Source organism: Acanthochromis polyacanthus, chromosome 8, assembly GCF_021347895.1.
Source record: "Acanthochromis polyacanthus isolate Apoly-LR-REF ecotype Palm Island chromosome 8, KAUST_Apoly_ChrSc, whole genome shotgun sequence".
NCBI classification, from domain to species: Eukaryota; Metazoa; Chordata; class Actinopteri; family Pomacentridae; genus Acanthochromis; species Acanthochromis polyacanthus.
Window position 1 is genome coordinate 9,341,488 of NC_067120.1, and position 19,316 is coordinate 9,360,803.

The 19,316-nt window shown below is 38.9% G+C and overlaps 2 protein-coding genes across 2 annotated transcripts in view; one reads left to right on the forward strand and one right to left on the reverse strand.

Moving 5' to 3' along the window:
* Positions 1-5,347: 5,347 nt before the first annotated feature.
* tnni1c (troponin I, skeletal, slow c) lies at positions 5,348-6,415 on the forward strand. Its single transcript, XM_022191978.2, has 5 exons — positions 5,348-5,416; positions 5,549-5,680; positions 5,760-5,849; positions 5,954-6,139; positions 6,247-6,415. The coding sequence occupies exons 1-5, from the start codon at positions 5,348-5,350 to the stop codon at positions 6,331-6,333; spliced, it is 564 nt and encodes a 187-aa protein (XP_022047670.1). The 3' UTR covers positions 6,334-6,415.
* Positions 6,416-7,811: 1,396 nt separating this feature from the next.
* The window catches only part of b4galnt3b (beta-1,4-N-acetyl-galactosaminyl transferase 3b), a 30,132-nt gene continuing 18,627 nt past the window's right edge, over positions 7,812-19,316 (reverse strand). The window contains exons 9-20 of the mRNA XM_022191913.2: positions 19,178-19,244; positions 18,860-18,991; positions 18,624-18,733; positions 17,726-17,826; positions 17,382-17,449; positions 16,163-17,291; positions 15,209-15,459; positions 13,405-13,558; positions 13,244-13,316; positions 12,996-13,149; positions 10,984-11,110; positions 7,812-9,586 (exon numbers count right to left, since the gene is read on the reverse strand). Coding sequence (XP_022047605.2) covers positions 9,475-9,586; positions 10,984-11,110; positions 12,996-13,149; positions 13,244-13,316; positions 13,405-13,558; positions 15,209-15,459; positions 16,163-17,291; positions 17,382-17,449; positions 17,726-17,826; positions 18,624-18,733; positions 18,860-18,991; positions 19,178-19,244 — 2,478 coding nt within the window. The 3' untranslated portion in view covers positions 7,812-9,474. The remainder of the gene's footprint in view (positions 9,587-10,983; positions 11,111-12,995; positions 13,150-13,243; positions 13,317-13,404; positions 13,559-15,208; positions 15,460-16,162; positions 17,292-17,381; positions 17,450-17,725; positions 17,827-18,623; positions 18,734-18,859; positions 18,992-19,177; positions 19,245-19,316) is intronic.

Below are 19,316 nucleotides of genomic sequence, written 5' to 3' on the forward strand. Positions count from 1 at the left end.
TTGTTTGGTTTATAGTTATTCTACTTTACAGCGGATGTACTATTTTAGGATTTTTCTTGCAGGTGCTGGCTGAGGCCTGTTTTTTTATGGCGGTACTGACCCTCGTGTCAAGTGGGTTTGGCTGAATTAAATCACAGAAGTCACAGCTTGTCACCTCAGTGGGATACGCTGGTATTTTTGGTCAGTATGTACACTATCTATGAATTCAGTGGCACTGGGAAGAGAGATTAGGTTACACATGTGTGACCATCAATATGTGTTTATCTGCTGGACTCTTCTTACCTAAATCTGTTTGTGGGTTTGCATGTTTTCTTAACCAGCTGAAATCCTCTCAACACTACCAGCACCTTGTTCATTACAATATTTGACAGCACTGCACAAGAACAGCGAGACAACAAGGGAGCAGTTGATCCTAAAATAGATACAGTGCCAAAGCTGTCTTAAATCTTGTACAGCTAAGAACAAAACTGAGCCTGACTCTAAAATTAAAACACAATGTGCTTTGTTCACAAAGGCCCACAAAATATATCATCACTCTTACAGAAATGATTTATGTCAGAGGAGTCTGACGCCAACAAGGTCAGAAGTTTGCAACCTCTAAAGATGTTATGTGGCATGAAGTAAGAAAGAATAAAGTTGGATAAAAGATGAAAACATTGAACAAATATTCACTCTCTGCATCATAATTATTGCCTTTAGCTAAATTACAAATACACACACTGTATGACCTGCATGTGATTTAGTCCCACAGGAATGCACATAAACACTGTATATTTTTGTCTGTCTGAAAAGTGATGACAGAACAGACAGCACAACATGTTTTTGAGGTAATAAAACATAAATCTGTATATATCCTGTTAGAAATGGGGGAAATATTTGTCTTTGTTTCTTTGGGACAACCCTACCACCTCACATGACAGAAAAATCTTTTATTTCAGTCTCTGTTGTGCCTTTAGGGACCACTGCAACAGTAAAATGCTGCACAGGTAACAGAGAGCTACAAATATCAAATGAGACAGCAGATCTACCAGGAGACAGTTGTATGTAGAAAAGAATGTGAAAAAATAGTTGGAACAGCTTAATTTTCATGAATAATCAATTTAAAGACTTACTGATTGTAGCCCAAAGTCAGTGAAGTTTGCTGAGTGAACATAATTTCATTAGAAGTTGTCCCAACTCAAAAGCACTGATACAAACTCTTGTGTAAATTGTCTTTTGCTGAGCCAAAATATTAGGTTTGGATTTTTCTTTTGGACCGAGAAGCAGAACACTGAGAGTTGTGGTAGAAAAGGTGGACTTATTAAAACATTGTCTGCTTCCTTCCATCCCTTTTCAGCTGCAGAAACTGCCATCCTCACATTCATCACAAGCAGACTTCACTACCACAGCATTCTTCTCTACGGCACTTCATCCAAAATACTCAGGAAACTTCAATACATTCAGAATTCTGCTGCCCACCTGCTCACCCACCCACCATTATCCCCATTCTTCAAAGCCTTCACTGGCTTGGCTCCCCATCTCCCAGTAAATCCACTTTAAAATCCTCCTCTTCCCTACTAAGCTCTCCACAACATGGTTCTCCCCTACCTGACTAAACTTCTCCACCGGCATATTCCTACCACACACTCTGCTCTGATGATGCTAGCCTCCTATCATCCAACATCTGGACCAAACATCAGACCTGATGTGACAGGGCTTTCTGCATCGCTGCTCCCACTCTCTGGAATTCACTCCCCAAAAGCATCAAAGAATCCTCCTCACTCTCCATATTTAAGAAATAGCACATCTTTAAGAAAGGCACATCTTTTTAACAATGCTGACAACTCATAAATCCCTCTTAAGTCAACTCAACAGAAGTTAAGTCAGGTCAACTCATCTCAATCCAAGTAAAGTCAAGTCAAATCAAGTTAAATCAATTCAAGGAAAATCAAGTCAACTCAACTCAATTCATACACCTATAAAGGGTCTTTGTCCCCAACCCATAAACAACCAGCAACAATTAAAAAAAAAAAGCTAAAATCTATCACATTTCTGTACGTGTCTGCTTCTCTGAAAGAACACAAAATACAACTGCAGCACATTCTGCCTGTTTAGATGTTGCCATTTAGAGCTGTATTTAATGGTAGATTGCATGCTTTCTCTATGGTCCTTTTGGGGTCCTTCGCCTGGTTTTTGCATGCCTTTGGGTGGAGCCCCTGTCGCTTGGCAATATCATCAAATTAAATCCGGCCAGTCTACATTGAGTTTGGTGATGTTGCCAAGCACTCATTTATTTCTGTGGAGCTCACAAAGTCACACACGATTTCAGAGGACTAAACTAATAGGACACAGGAAATGTGAGTATATGTTGAACAGTTGATATCAACAGAAATCCAGGTGACACTAATGACCTTTGTACCACCATGTTCCTTTGTTTTGTTGTATTTTGGCAAGGAAATCATTCATTAACTTCTGTGACCATCACTAGTTTGCAGCCTTACATTAGATGGGACTATGTGTGAGACAATCATGATATTTATTTCAAGTACTAGCTCTGATTGTAATGGGGTTTAATGTGTTTGTGTGTACTGCAGGCTAGCATCCTCACAATGCATGCTGGAACTCAAACCTGAATGTTGGACGCTGCCAAAGAAAACTGAGGCAGTCATGCAAAAGTTGTCGCACTCACTCGTTGTCTCTTGCTGGCTTAAATTTCACATTTAATATATCCTTTTATTGTTAGCCATATTTTATTTATAGATGATTTGAATGGTAATACATGTTGCCAAAAACATAGAATTCTTTTAAAAATGATCTTCAACATATACAGCTAATGGGACAATGATATACTGAGCAAACACATCAGTTAGACAAATATTTGCATGGGAAATAAGCAAACTGGAGACACCAGCTGGAGCCAGGAGCTCCAGGCACTCTCGGATCAGATGATACCATGAAGTGGACACATTTGTTTATTAGCTAGATGTTGTTAAAAAAAAAAAAAAACTAATTTCCCAGCAGCATTTTTGAGAATAAAATTGCTGAGTGCTCTGTACTGTTCTTTTTTTTTTTGGGGGGGGGGGGGGGGGGGGGGGGTTGCACCGTGGGCCTGTTACAGGTTAATCTGACCACATGTTTAATATAGGCTGGGTGGGTGTGCCACGTTGTGCGGATGTCAGACATAGCACTAGGAAGGTTACTGAGTATGGCAACATGACATCTGCTTCTGAGAAGCAGAAACAGAAACAGCAATCATGTTTGTGGTTTTTGTCTGACACACAGTGTGCACACAAATGTTTATTTAATAATTCTTGGGGTTCATGTGGGCTGCACAGTGGGGTAGTGGTTAGCACTTTCCCCTTGCAGCAAGAAGATCCCCGGTTTGAATCCCGGGGTGGGCCTGGGATCTTTCTGCATGGAGTTTGCATGTTCTCCCTGTGCATGTGTGTGTTTTCTCCGGGCACTCCGGCTTCCTCCCACAGTCCAAAAATATGCTGAGGTTAATTGGTTACTCTAAATTGCCCGTAGGTGTGAATGTGAGTGTGATTGTTTGTCTGTGTATGTAGCCCTGAGACAGACTGGCGACCTGTCCAGGGTGTCCCCTGCCTTCACACGAGTCAGCTGGGATAGACTCCAGCACCCCCCGCAACCCTAGTGAGGATAAAACGGTGTATAGAGAATGGATGGATGGATGGATGGGGTTCACGTTTGTTTACCCTGAACAGTAGAAATATGGCTATAAATTACTAGTTCTGTAGCATGCACTCCTACAGTATGAGGAATAATAGTTCATCAGCGTTTTTTGTTTGTTTTGTAATTCCATCAGATGACTTAAAGGTGGAATGGAAGGACAGCAGGCCATATACTTAATTTTAGTTGCAGACTGGGATCTTTTTGGTTTGTCGGTGGAACCTTATCCTTTCCAGCTGACGTGACAATAATAAAAATAAAAAGACAGTGAAGAGTATTTGAGGTAACAAGTTTTTCTGGAAGTCCTGGTGACAGGTCAATAATTTCTGACTGGGAGATGGTCTCCAGAGGACGGGTGTTAGAGTAGCTGGAAAAAAAGGAAGACATCTCACTATGTTCTTATTTTGAGGTACCACAAAAATCATTATAGAAGCATAACATTACCTTAATTATTTTGAAATATATGCTAAGGAAAAAGGGATCAGAAAATGAGAATATGTCGGACCTTACAGAGGTCATGTTTGACTTAAAAAAACAAAACAAAACAAAACAAAACAAAAAACATAAAATTTTATGTAGTGATTCATCTTATAAATAGATGATCTTTGGTCTACAAGGGTGACATATAAAAGCCAGCTGCTGTTAAAAGCCAGTCTGATGCCTGTTGCAAAGTGATTGGTTTTAATTCTGTATTCTCTCTATTTTTCTGTTAATCACTGGACTAGTTTTAATTTGTAAAAATTGTTTCTTTCTCTGAGGTGCAACAATGTCTGATGAGTAAGTTCAGTCTTCCTGAAACCTGAAAGTTGATTTACTCACCCATTTAATCTCAGAATATTAACAGAATCTTTTATTATTTGCGTTTATCTCTGATTTCTCTGCTCCAACAAAATCCACATGGCCGTCACAGTGATGTAAGTTCCTGCCTGCATGTCTGATGATGCTTTCTAACCTAAAAAAAAATGGATTAAACTATTGAGAGAGTGTTTATTGTAGTTTAATGCTTCATTCTCCTTAGTCCAAATCATCACCAATGCCCCCCAAGGCAGATGCCAAGGTAATGATATCTTAACTGACAGTCTGTTGATGAATAACAGTTGTGTTGTGGTATTCTGTCAAATGAGTTTCCTTGTTTGTGTGATTGTGTCTTTATACTCCACTAACAAAGCAGTTTCTTTCAATGTCAGGATAACAAAGCTGAATACATGTATGTCAATATTATTTGAAATTATGTAAGATGAGTCATTGTGTTCTCAACCTTGCGTCCTATTTTCTCATTATAACACTTCCCTTTGAAATTTTACTCTTCACAAAGATCAGCACAATAAACAACAATGACAATTATTGCTATAACAAATGAACTTTCTCAGTATAGAAAAAATCTTTTGTAGTTTTGTATGGATGGATTAAACACCTCTTTGGTTCATTAAATCCTAATATCGAAATCATTCACAGAACATATTTACCCATATGTTTGTTGAGAATACAGTTCAACTTTCCTTCAGATTTTACCAGGTTTTGTGGCAAATAAGATTTAATATCTGTATGATGCTGTTTGATTCAGAGTCGTACACATGATGCATTCAGTAAAACACGTGAATATAAATACTGAACTTTGTAAGCTGTTGCTGTGTTTTTACAGTGAGAGTTAAGAATATGGTCTTTAAAGTCAGGTGTAATGTGTCACATTTGCTGTTATTTTCAGCCCAAATGCAAGATTTCAGCCTCACGCAAGCTATCACTGAAGGTAAAAACTTCATAAAAATATATTTGACTTGTGTATTATCTCATGAACAATACATAACACTGGAATGGAATAATGAACAGGAACATATTAAACCCTGAATTACAACCTTCTCAACACCATTGACTTGTCCAGATCCTTCTTCTGGCTCGTGCAACAGAAGAGCTGGAGGCGGAGAAGGCGGCTATTGAAGAAGACAAGGTCCGTCACCTGGGAGAGAAGCTTCCACCGCTGCAGCTCAGCGGTTTAACCTTGGAGGACCTGCAGGTGAGAGACAGTCATCATACAGGACAGACTGGCCATGTATTTCAACATAATGTTGATATTTGTGGGGGGGTTTTCGTAGGCACTCTGCAAGCAGATGCATGAAAAGATTGATGTGGTGGATGAGGAACGGTACGACTTTGAGGCCAAAGTCTTCAAGAACTACAGAGACGTATGGACCAACAGATCTGACTCAAACATATTTAAAAGTTTGTTGTTGTTGTTGTTTTTTTTACCAAATAAAAAGTCACCAGAAAAACCTTTCACCACCTCTAGATCAGTGAGTTGAAGCTAAAGGTGCAGGACCTTGGAGGGAAGTTTAAGAAACCGGCACTGAGAAAGGTGAGAGTATCAGCAGATGAGATGATGGAAGCTTTGTTTGGATCCAAGAATAAGGCCTCTTCCATGGACCTGAGGGCCAACCTCAAGTGTGTAAAGAAAGAGGACATCAAACAAGAGAAGGTATGTTGTTTTACCCAGACAAATAAAAAGCATTCAATCATTTTAAGCTATAAAAAATGCGACAATGCAAAATCCTATTGGTCTTAATGTGGGATTTGATACTTCAGGAGCTGAACATGGAGGTGGGTGACTGGCGTAAGAACGTGGAGGCCATGTCTGGTATGGAAGGCAGGAAGAAGATGTTTGATGCATAATGCTACAGAGTAAGATGTTACAAAAAACTGAAGGGGAAAATGAAAAACCTCAAAACTTAACATAAGAGGTTAACCATAAGGAATTACATGAAATGGTACTGGCTGTATTAAAATTGGCCCGTTTTAGTAGAAGTGTAGAGATCAATGTCTTCTACCACCATGTAATTAATTTGTAAAATAGCTATGTGAATAGACAATATATTACTGCTTGATAATACTATTATGTATAAAATACAATAAAACTGTAAATATTACCTAACTTTTTGTGTTACTTTTAGATTCTGACAGTACATCTACAGCACATATAGAACATACATAAGGAATTATAGCATCTCCTCTAATATTAGTGCACAGAACACATCTATGCCCAGCTCTTTTGATCAGTTTGATTGGTTGTAAGTTATATATACGGGTGTAATATTAAAAGTCATTTTTAAGTGCAACAGATTTGACACTGTCCTTTAACACAGTTAAGAACGTGCCATAGCTGTTTCTCATATCTCCGTGAAGTCATTGACTTATAGTGCCACTGGAGATATTTTCTGTCAGAGCCAGGGTATACTTAGCCTTCCGTCTTGACTGGAATGAATTCCTCTCCAGTAATAAAGGGTAAACATCGACACACACAAGTAGCTGTCCTTGGACAGGGAGTGTCGGTAAGATGTAGGTTGAATGACGGAGGTGGAGGGGATGGAATCAGCTACCGTCAAGGAATTTAAGGCTTGCTGGAGAGCATCTGTGTCTAGCACCTGTCTGGCTGCCAGCATACAGTCAGAGTTTAACTCTTACTGCAGAGTACTTTCATCACCATTGTAAAAGATCAGAATGCACCACAATTATACAGCAAAGTTGCTTCATGCTTCATATAGAAATCATTTCTTTGAAGAGTCACAGTGTTCAGTTATGGGACAATCCAAAGCATGGGAACAACTGGCAGGATGCAATCTGTGTTTTGTTCTATTTGTTGAACTTGGGAAAGATTCAGTAGTACACTGCTTGTTTTAAATTCAGTGATAGGGACTGTGTTAGGGATTTCTCAGACTAAGAAGCCCTGTCCTCCCCCATGCTAAATTGCTATACCACACCTTTTTAAGCATTGGTGAAGAGCATCATCTGCGTGGACCTTGATCTGAGCTGTTTTGCATAAGTTTGCAGTCAGGTAAAAAAAACTCACCACAAAAGGAAAACCCTCAGCAGTGACACAGCTTCTTTGTGAATAGCTTTACAAAAGTTTCTTTCATCCAAACTAGACCAAAGTTAATTAACTTGAGGCAAAATGTAAATTACCTACATGTAGGTTTAAATCCAACAAGGGTAGTATGCAAACATGCAAAGAAGACAACAAGGTGACAATCTGTTTAACATGCAGCTGCAATGGACTTAATGGAAATCAGAAGTTTGGGTCTATATACTATTCCCGTTAATTCTGAAAAACTATTTAAAAGTACACCTTATTTACCTGAAATGAAAGAAAGAGAAACATTTTTGGGAGAAGTTTATTGCTCAGATTTGCCAAGGCAGTGTAACATAGAAAAAAACCTGTCCCTGAGAGAAGAAACACCAGAACTGTACAATAAGGCAAAGACTAATTTCCAGCATAGACAGAAAAATGAGGTATATCTTAAAAAAAAAAAAAAGTAGATTTTTATAAAGTAATCCAGAAGGAGTGGCAGAGGAGAGAAAGGGAAAACATACAACATACCATACTCAGGAAAAACCAAAACCTAGTATTGGAAGAAGAAAAACTATATTTAAAAAAAAATCACACCACTTTTAGCAGTGTTACAAACCAGAACTGTGTTTTGTCCGAAATGACAAGTAAAACAGCTCGATGTGAATCAGTTTGAACTGATTAATTTAAGAAAGGCACGACAAAGTGGAATGTGAAAAATCAGAAAATGTTGCCTAATTTTAAACAACACAATCATTTTTCAACAAAAAACAACAATATGTTTGAGACCAAGAAAAAAAACATGTTTCGTTTCTTTTAATAAAGAACAATGAAGAACAGCACTGAGAGCAATTATAAGAAAATTAGCTAGCTTTAAAATTAGTTGCTAAAAAGGACCCCGATGTTGCATTTTAACAGATTGACTGACATTCTGTCATGTTGAAAAATTAATCACCATTTCAGCACAGGAAAAAAGCATTAGTCCCTCCATTTACCTAAGTTTGACCTCCTTTCTTTGGTGAGTGGCAGTGTAGGGAGGACAAGCAGAATAAGGCAACATACTCTCACAATAATGCATCAGTTCATATTTCTGGCATAAGATTGTATTTTCTCTGCTTAAGGCAAAACGCAATAGCTTACAAATCTAAATCAAAACCATGTTTTGATATACGATTAAAAATGATTATTCTTTCACTTTTTTTTCCTGACACGTCCGGAAAAACACCCCTTAGTACCTGAATAACAGTTACAGCAGAGCAGAATACACATTTAATATGGATTCCAACAAACAGGGGAGGGCACTCAAAAGGTAAACTGAGGTACATATTTGTTTCAAGAAAAAAAATTAACACAAAGGCAAAAAGAAATAACAAAACATTTATTTAATAAATAGATTTTTTTTCTGTAATTTACAACATAAACAATGCTGTTTACCACACACAAACTATAGTCAACTACACGTATTTCTATTTTGTGACAAAGACGTTTTCCCCAGTTAAGACTCGTGTGCAAGGCTTGTGATGTCTATGAAAGAGGACACTTGTGTGTTTACGTCCAGGAGTGTTGACTGACACTTAGGAGTTCAGTTGTGTATTTGGATCAGGTCACTTCCGTATAGCCTTTAGTGCAGGTCATAGTCTCGGTCAGTAACATTGTGCACAGCAGTAGCTTCATATATAGTCGCACAGTCAGTGGCATTTATTAGCCAGTACCGTCTTAGTAGTCAACAGCATATCCAGTGAAATTAACTTTGACCTTATTAGTAGTATCTCCTTAGCAATGACCTTCACTGCAGCCACCTGCCTCCTAAAGCCTGAGTGAATGAAGACAGTGTCCAATCCCATGTCACTTTCTCCAATGGTCAGCAGGTATTACTATTACATAGGAGGCATCAAGCTTTGGCCTTAAAGTGCTCTGGTTGCCATGGTGGTAACCGCGGCAATGTCATGGTGCAGCAGCAGGTGTCAAGGTCACCTGTGTCCTTCTGACATTCGCCGATTCCACATGCCTCGTTTGGAGTGATAATGATGGGAAAAGTTCCTCAAGTAGATCCTTTCCACTTCCAGTCCTACATGGAGAATTCTGGAGCAGAGAACAGAGGGTTTATGCAGCTTGGTCTCCAAAGTTTTTCAGTCACTATGTTAATAATAAATGAATTCATAAAAGGCCAAATCCTAGACAAAAAAACAGATAATAGTTCCTTTTCAAATAATACAATTTAAGAATGCTACTTCTTTTTGGGTCTGTTCAACATTACAATCATTTTAAACCTGCCCTAACTGATTTGTTTGGCTTTTTGGGAGCAGCCCAAAACATTGACATATCATTTTTCTGCCAATATGGCAAGCTTGTTGGCAAATAGTTGCCTATGTACAAACTCAGCAGTTATGGAGTAACATTATTATTGATGCTCTCTCTGTGTTTCTGGCTACCTGCTGATATAACATGACCTTGTGCTCAGTTGTGGTTTCTATCATCTCTTGAGACAAATATCTGTCTCTGTAAAATGCAAAATGCTCCAATATATTTGTTAGCCAGTCATTTTTTCTGAAAACACCTACCTGCTGTAGCCAAAATTGACACTGTGAGACCCATAAACAAGTTAAACAAGGAGCTAAACAATAAGTTGAAATCTATGACAAAGCTCATTAAGGCAAACTAGAGCTTCAGATTCATATACTAATTCTGTGAAACTACTTTTAATTCTGGTATTAGTTGGATATTTTTTCAGTTTTGATGCCTTTGAAAGCACAATATAAAAATACAGGTTTAATTTCACCTTGTATTTTCATGCAGCATCTCCTAAATGCACAGTACGAGGAAAAGCACGCTGATAAATCACGAGGCACCGTTTACCTGTCTTCAAGGCACGCACTGCTTTAGGGAAATTTAAAAAAACATTCCAACTCTTTCACACTTCTGCATATAATCAGTCTGTCATGTTCAGTGCCTTGCAACAATTATTGTATAACGTCTTTCCTTAATCGTCTCCATTTGCTACAGTTTTTGATTATGGAGTCTTCGTAGAATTACTTTTGTCTTTTATGGTGAACACGCATGAGCTCGTTATGTGCATGAGACCATTATTCATGTCAGAGTTTTCCCCCATATATCATATGTTTGTTAGTAAAAATTAGCCATAAGTCTCACTCAAATGTGGATCATTCTCTTTTATGGCAGATGTTTTGCTTTCTGTTGAACTCATTGACTCAGTGTTGCTGAAGTCTATAATTTGGCTGAAAATCAGCTTGAAGCTTCACTGATATTTTCTAGTTCTTGCAATAAATGATCTATGATGACATTTTGCAAATTACTTGTGTGAATAAGAAAGACATTAAAACAACAGCAGGGATCAGAAATAGAAGAACTTTGTAAAGCAGCGTGAAAATCATTCAAAACTTCAAGTGAAATCATAATCACAAATGGCCTTAAAAACAACAAGTCCATCTATTAAGAGGCATTATAAATGAGGAACACACCTGTCGAGGAGCTCCCAGTCCTCTCCTCCCCAGCGGTCTGTGAATTCCCTGGTATTCATTCCTCCCACTGTGTCCAGATCAGACTTGTAGATCCCCAGCAAGCCAAAGCCATTGACCTCCCAATAACCTGCAATACAGACAGTACAGACACACATTCATGAATATTTGACACCACCACTTAAAAACACAGTTCATCTGAAAATGAAAAGTGTTTATGGTTGTTTTTTTCCTTTACATATCATACGATGACCACTACTTTTGTGTATCACTGTGAGCAAAAACATTCTATCAATTTACATTTTCCATACGTTACAGTCTGGCTGTATAAGATGCCATAATTCACAATAAAAACAGCCGGTGGAGATTATGTGTCTGACTGTGTGTTGCTGGAGGCAATAGGCTGCGAATCCAACATGTCAATGCAAGAGCAACACACAAAAAATGTATCTTAGACTACGTATATGTCATAGTCATTTCTGATTGAAGAAAAATATTGTATTCATAGTAATTGAAACCTTAAAACATGCCATTTAAGAAACAATGATGGAATTTTCATTTTTTAAAAATTACTTCCTGTAGATGGTGTCCTCCTGTACGAATGCATTCCTGAAATCTACCTGGGGCTATCTCAAGACTAAAGTGTACACGACTCGACCAAGAACTCTGGATGAGTTAAAACAGAGAATTCAGGATGAAATTCACAGTATCCCAGCTGAGATGTTGCAGCGGTCAATGAGGAACCTCAACAGCAGATTTCAAGAATGCATTCGTACAGGAGGACGCCATCTACAGGAAGTAATTTTTGAAAAGTGAAAATTCCATCTTTGTTTCTTAAATGGCATGTTTTAAGGTTTCAGTTACTATGAATAAAATATTTTTCTTCTATCACTCTTGGTTTTATTGGATTGTTAAAAAGTTCCCGTTTATTTGTGTCAGCCTGTATAAGAAGAGGAGATCTGATGCAGAAAAGTCAGAAAATGTACAATGATCTGCAGAATATGTCACAAATGCAGGCACACAAAGACAGACGAGACAGTAAAGACTTCAAATGGCTGTTAATCTACTTCCTAGTTGAACCGTGGACAAGTGGAGTACAACCAAAGGTGGAACCGATTTCATTTTAGTGCAGATTTGGTCTGGGTTGACAGATCAAATCATGGAACGCATATAATATTAGAGTACACTAGAGTGCTACGAGAGCCCTACTAGTTACGGTCTACTTTTCCCTGTCCTGCATGTTTAACAGGGTTCCTATACTCACCAGAACAACAGATGCAATAATTTCTCACATTCAACAACTTCCTGGACACATTCAAGATTTTTTTCAGTTTTTAAGTTATACATTGTGAATTGCTCATGGCCTCCTCCTTTCCTTCCTCTGTGGACCAGTGTTTCTCCATTTTCTTGTCCTGTGCACACATACTGTACATGTACTTGCACGCATGCATGCAGCAGACGCGCTACACATTCCTGCCATTGCTTTCACACAACTTCCCTGATCAACAGGTGGCGATAAAACACCAAGACATGCATCGACGCGACAGCGTTGGTTGGAAAATATGTGACTGCAAGCTAGTACATATGAATATGGGCAAAGCTACTTTTAAAAACATCTTTGAGGCACCCAGGTAGCTCAGCTGTTTGAGTGGGTGACCCATGAACGGCGACTATAGTCCCCAACGCAGTGGCCTGGATTCGATTCCTGTTCATGGCCCTTTGCTGGAGGTCTTCTCCCCGTTCTTTTCCCTACTTTCCTGCCTGTCTCTTTACTAAAAAGGCCCAAAAAATAACTTAAAAAAGATTTTTGCAAACATTTCATGACAGAATGAATCAGTCAACATATAAGTCACTGTATCAGTGAAAATGTGCATAATTTGATTACAAAGCAGCTACATAGAAGGGCAGGTTTTGACAGGATGACAAAAATTAAGCCTTCTGACATCATCTACTGATTTTGATTTTTTTTTCAAATTCAGCATTTTAAGTAATTCAACCCATGTATGTCTTCCTACCTCTGGCCTCTAACGGCGTCGTACCGCAGTCTAGTCTCAAGACAATAGGAGCAAAGGCCATGTATCCCTCCACGCAGTGCTTCCTGATGGTATCAATGATTGAGGGAGGGAAGTGGATGTGGAGGTCACAGAGAAACACAATGCTGTGGTCGTCCTAAAGGCGAACACGGAGGGAAAAAATTAAGATCATAACATCCAGTGTTGCTATTAATGTATTCTTTGTTGTTGAGTCATATTGCATCGCTCACATTTATCAGGTCGACGCCTGCTTGTAGACCAGCGGAGCGCTCAAAGTTCCCACTTAGCTTCACATACTGGTACCTGATGAATTCCACGAGCAGAATTGCAGAATATTCATTTGACATATACTTCAATACAAGTTTGTGTTTTGCGTGAAAGTGAAGCAAACCTGGGGAGTGAGGATGTCTGCAGAGCCTTCCTCACGTCCATGTCGGTGCTGTTGTAGTCGGTGATGATGAGGTTGAAGTTGGTGTCACCAGTTTCTCTAAAGAGAACTTCCATGTCGGTAATCAACTGCTGCACCCACCGAGCCTGATTTTTCACTGAGGAAGACATGCAGGCGAATCATATCATGCATGAACAGAAAGAAACATGTACAATACACACGTGTGTAAATACAGCATGTGCTCTAAAAATAAAGTACAATCATTTTTTTAATCGTTGATTACGTGCTCTGGGAGCTAATCACTCTCAAGAGGTGCACAAATAATTAGATGATAATACTTTAAAGCAGTATTTTGAGTTACGTAGATGGTTAAAATACAATGAAAAGAACAACATGTACTGTAGATCAACAATCAGTCTGAAACAATGCACTTTCTTAATTTCTGAAACTTAAAATGCTTCCCATATGGTCTTACTTTGTATTATTGTCACTGATGGTAAAATGCGCCTAAACACCTGAGTAACCTCTTTTTCTTTTCTTTTTTTTACAAACAAATTAAAAAAAAAAATTACAGACAGTGGTTAAGCACAGGTTACACGGTTACAAAGTGTATAACAGTATTGTGAAAAGCAGCAGTTGAGAGGACAGGAGCATAGTACTAGAGATGACAAGATAAGAATATTGTTTTCATAAACCACAAAACATAAATAGAGCAGGCTATCACCTCTCGTGTCCCATATTTCCAAAGGAGTATCGTATTTGTCCTATTGGACTCACCTGAGTAACCTGACAAATGTTTTTGCAGGTGAAGTTGTCACACTTGACATATTTAAACTTGTACTTTACTGCTTGTTTTATCATGTTTTTTCTGGGTTGTGATACTTGACTTCTGCATACATACAGTTTTACAGTTTCATACTGCATATATATTTATCTGTCAGGTACTGCCTGTCCTTTTGTCCTGAGTTTTGGGGGTTTATCTGAGAGCAGGAGTCAAGGAACAATATGCACATCTTCTCATGTTTTACAGGAAAGGTTATGTATCTGTTTTATATAGAAATTGACATTATCTCAGTGTTTATGCCGACACTTCTAATTAATGCAACTCAATGCGATTTCATAAACTAATCTTGAGTGATTTTTAATGATCTTATTCTATCTCTTCTCTGCGGGTTTTTTTCTTCTCTGACAGATCCAGAAAATAGACCTGTGTGAGTTTTTCAAACTAATTTAGTTTGTTGTATCAAATCAAATCAAACTTTATTTATATAGCACTTTTCATCCATTTAAAATGCAACACAAAGTGCTTCACAAAATAAAAGAATACAACAACAGAGAGAATAAAAGCATAAAATAATCGACAATATCCCGCTTCCAGATATATACACACGTGCTCACACACACACTCACAAAACACACACACATACACACACACGGTGCTGTTTGTTGTACTTTTCTTCTGTGTTAAAATTGTAAAAATATGATTATTTCAGCTCCTTTTTGTTTTTCTGTCTCTTGTAGCTTTAAGGCAGATTAGTGTTGCTGTGGTGTTGAGGGTGTGGCACTGATGAAGGCAACTCCCACCCATTAATAATCCAATAGAGCTGAAAAACTATCCAACCAATTATGAAAATTGTTAGGCGGAATATATTTGCTTGCCTCGTTTCTTTGTTCACTTCAACAGGAAGACAGGAGTGCTGATGTGTTTGCAAGTTAAAGCAGCAAAATCTGATTTGTCTGCAGGATATGCTGAGAACCTTGTTTTTCCTTGGTGAATGCTAAATTTGAATCTTGGAGGTGACTCTACCTGGCACTATGAAGTGGACGGTGGCAACAGGATTCCACTGGAAGCCGACCGGGTTGCACAGCAGCAGCTGAGGTTTCGACCGTTGGAAGCTGAAGCTGCGCCTGCTGCGGCGAATCAGAGCGTAGATGTAGCGCGACAGACGCAGCAAGCGGCCACTCGCATCCTTCACCTCCAGCTCCAGAAGGTAGCGGCTGCCCTGAACCCCGTCCAGACGCTTCACAACGTTAACCACTCGCACCAATGTAAACTGCCTGCAAGGTCAACCAGAGGCAAAAAAAAAACATGGTGATATGTGCTGTAAATGTGCTATTTCCATATTAGTTTTTTAGCTTCTTAGTTATAGCAGAAGATGCAACATGTTCAAAAAACACTGCAAAACCATGAAAACACAAAGGATAATTAAGGAAAAAAAGTCCCGTGTGAAATCACAAAATATTGAATAAGTAAAAACTTCACCACCTTCAGTTAAAGGGATTTGATGTTAGGTGTAATTAAACACAGTACAACATAATATTACTCAAAGAAGTAAAGACTCATAAAGATTATTAACAATAAAGTTTCAAAAGGATAAGTAGCAATTATGCACTAAAGTAAATCATGTCAGTATAAAATGTTTGTATACTATCATATTAATTATTTATATTTTGCTGTGAAATCAGTGGATGTGAAGCCAATATTATCCATTTTATATATAGATGAGTCGTTTAGTTTTTATATATAAATACATATGTAATTTATAGATTAGTTAAATGCGAAGGATCTCCCCTGCAAAGGCGTCACATTAACATAGCAGGACAAAAACAGTAGTTGAGTAAATGGTGCTTCCACAATTTTTAAATTTAAATCACCAATTTTGTTTACAACTTATATTTAATAACATAATTTACATCGTGCAAGTGAAGTGAGGCTAAAAGTTGACATAAATGCCTCTCCAAGTGATGAATCCACACTTACCCATGGTGCTTTTCGTTCAGCTGCTCCATAAAAGCCTTGACGATGGGCAAAGCATCACTGGAGTGGAGCAGCAGGTTTCCAGAGATGTTGCATTGCAGGTCGATCCAATCGGATCGCTGCGCCTGCAGATCCAGATGGTTGACCTGGAAGGTTTGGTTCCAGCTGACCTGAGTGTCGAACACCGGTGCAGGGGTTTGATCCTCATCATCAGCACCACCAAATTCCTCTCCTGGTCCCCACAGAGGGTCTCCCTCATTCTGCCCGGCGGCTCTCTGCTTCTCAACTCTGTTGTGAACCTCATCCTCCTCCACTTCTCCTTCCATGTCTGACCACTTTTTGCCCGTCTTCTCTCTAGGAATCATCTTAACCCTTTGGATGCCGTTTTCTAAATCTTGCTGCAGAGGCATATTCATCTCTATCTCTCTATCCCTGAGGCTTTTTCTGGCATCTGCGTTTCTTTGATTTGACATTACTAAAGGCCGTTTGATGTCTGTCTTCGGAGTGATAAAATGCTTAGAGATGGCTGGCTGCAGCTCTTTCTCTCTGGTTACTAACTTCCGCTGCTTGGCCACTGTGGGCTCTTCAGACAGAGGAGTTTCTCTGTGTTGCTCTGATGGGACAACTTGCTTTGCTTTAAGCTGCATTTCTTTAACTGGTATCGGTGGATTATTCTGTTCTGGTGTCACAGTCGATTTTACCTTTCGTCTCCGTGCTGCTCTTGATTTTACTTTTGCCTTTATCTGAAGTTTCTTTGTAACTGGCTGTTCTTGTTTTAACTGTGTCCAGGTGTGTTGCAGGTGATGTTCTGAAGTTTGCGTTGACACCGACTGTGGAGGCACAGTTGGTTCTTTTGTCGCTGGCTTTGGCACTTGGTCTTTGCTCTGCCTCTTCTTCATCTTCCCTATGTGCAGTCTTGTATCAGAAGAGTTCTTCTGTGTGTTGTTTGTTTCTTGGATGTCCAAGGAGAAGAGTTTGCGCCGACGTTTCTGAGCATAATCATCATAATCATCTCCATAGTCTGGGAAAAGGGCGTTGTCTATCTCGTCCAGCTTCATTTCCTTCTCTCGTTCATAGGCCTCATTGCCATAGGCCTCATCCAAGACTGATTTCTTCCTCTGGAAGCCAAAATCTAGCAAACATTAGAAACAGAGACGAAAGGAGGGTGAAAAGAGCTGGTAATATAAGGAACTTGCTTTTGTTTGAAAGAAGTATAAAACACCTCTGCCTGCAGTTCCACTATCCTGCACACCTGGACGGTCTAGTCTCATGTATCTAGAGAAACCAAACCTGGGGAAAAAAGGCCAAGAAGCAAAATTATGCAAAGATAAAGAAGCAGCTATTTTACTTGGGAACATTAAGTCACAAATGATTGCATTTAGATGTAACTTAAAAAAAATAGATTCTCAATAGACTGAGCAGTATAATACTCTTTACTGGTGATTTCGTAAAATTACTTCTAATTCAACTTTGTTAACTGTGTATACATTTTCATTTGGTACACAGTGTTACAGTTTCACTACATGTGGATTTATATTTGTGATGTTTTTTCAGCAGAGCTCTCACATCTTCATGTAGTAAGGACTCTCAGGGTAAAAGCAGCTCTTCTGTGTCTCCATGTGTGTGAGTCTTGTGTAGTCATTTGGGTAGACGTAGGACATGTGGACCTGGGAAAATGAAACAACATGTCAGGCTATAAAACGTTTGTCCGCTTGATGTTTGATAGGAATCATGATGTCTTGTGTAATAAAGGCTGAGATAAAGGCCATAAACACATTACATCTAGTTGTTTAACCCAATTAAGACTCTGAAAAATAGAGCCTCTGCAGTTTTACGAGGAATAAAGACTACTTTAGAGCCATTTAGTGACATCTTGAAGCCATGCCGTCCATGAGGTTGCTAGGCAGCAAGCAGACTCCAGGAAGCTGCTGTCAATGAGTCCTTGGTGATAGTTTTGAAAATCGATCAAAATTAGATGATGTGCTTTTTCCCCCCTGTTGGGTGCAGTATATCTTAATTCCTTTAAAATAGGATTCAGGAAACAGTAGGTATAATGCTGTCATTTAGATTCCTCAAATAGACATAGCTACTTGACACATCATGAAAATATTTAAAAGCTAAGTATGACATATAGAGCCCACAGACATTCACACTGCAATGTAACCCACTTTCTTCTTACTTCCTACTTTAAACAATGTCAAGTATTTCACTTTATGATGGCCCTGTCTGCTATCCATGGATCTGTTTATTTTACAAAAAACAATAAAATGCAGATTAAAAAGAAGAATGAGAATAAAATTACAGCTCCCATACCACTGTGGGGGCAATATAATATTAATGCTCCTCAGTGCAACAACTGTTTGTCCAATTTCAAGTCTGCATTTGGGACCTTTTTGTGTGAATAATAAAGAATAATGTGCTTAAGCACCAGCACCAAAGCGAAATAATCCATATAAACACATACAAACTGCAGTCCTTGATAGCGAAGCAGTGGATAATCTTTGATTGTGTAGCTGGGATTGTACGAGCAGTCAGGCAGAATGCCTTGCAGGAACTTGTTGTTTATCAGAGGCACTGTAAGACAAACACAATGCACAGATTTTAAGGGGAGATTTCTCTGTGCATTTAGAAAGAGGAAATCACTTGCACATTACTTGCATCCGGGATGATAGAACATATGGCAGAGAAACTGAGAGAGACCTTGGTAGAACGTGTCTCTCGGATCTTCATTTAGCATGTCTGCTGCATCGCTGTGCTTTGTGGGGGCGTGTTGGTGGCTTGCAGCTGTCTGTGGTATGTGGCCGATGTCACTCATCAACAAGGCAGACTCATCTGTGGGGATAAAGTCACGTAACGTCAGAATAAGAGAAGTGCTTTCTTATTTTTGAAAAACAAAACCACTGAGTTTCAGTTTTGAGAATCTTTGCAGAGTAATAAAAGCAAACAGTCCTTGATTATGATGGAGATTTAACTGCGATTGATTTCTGTTTGAGGCACCAGGAATAATGGAGTACTTACCAACATAGAGGGAGATGTGCTTGGATTCAATAATCATAAACCTAGAGTATTGGTCCAGGAGCTGCCACTGTGTGAAGACAAACAAAGAACTGCGTGTTTATTTCACTTTACTGCTCACTTTGAGTGCAAAAATAAGCAC

Excerpts from the sequence above, each read along its gene's own strand:
- tnni1c (XM_022191978.2), top strand. The coding sequence starts at position 5,348 with ATGTGTCACATTTGCTGTTATTTTCAGCCCAAATGCAAGATTTCAGCC. Across the intron at positions 5,417-5,548 it reads CACGCAAGCTATCACTGAAG|ATCCTTCTTCTGGCTCGTGC; the intron begins GTAAAAACTTCA and ends TGACTTGTCCAG. Across the intron at positions 5,850-5,953 it reads TCTTCAAGAACTACAGAGAC|ATCAGTGAGTTGAAGCTAAA; the intron begins GTATGGACCAAC and ends CACCACCTCTAG.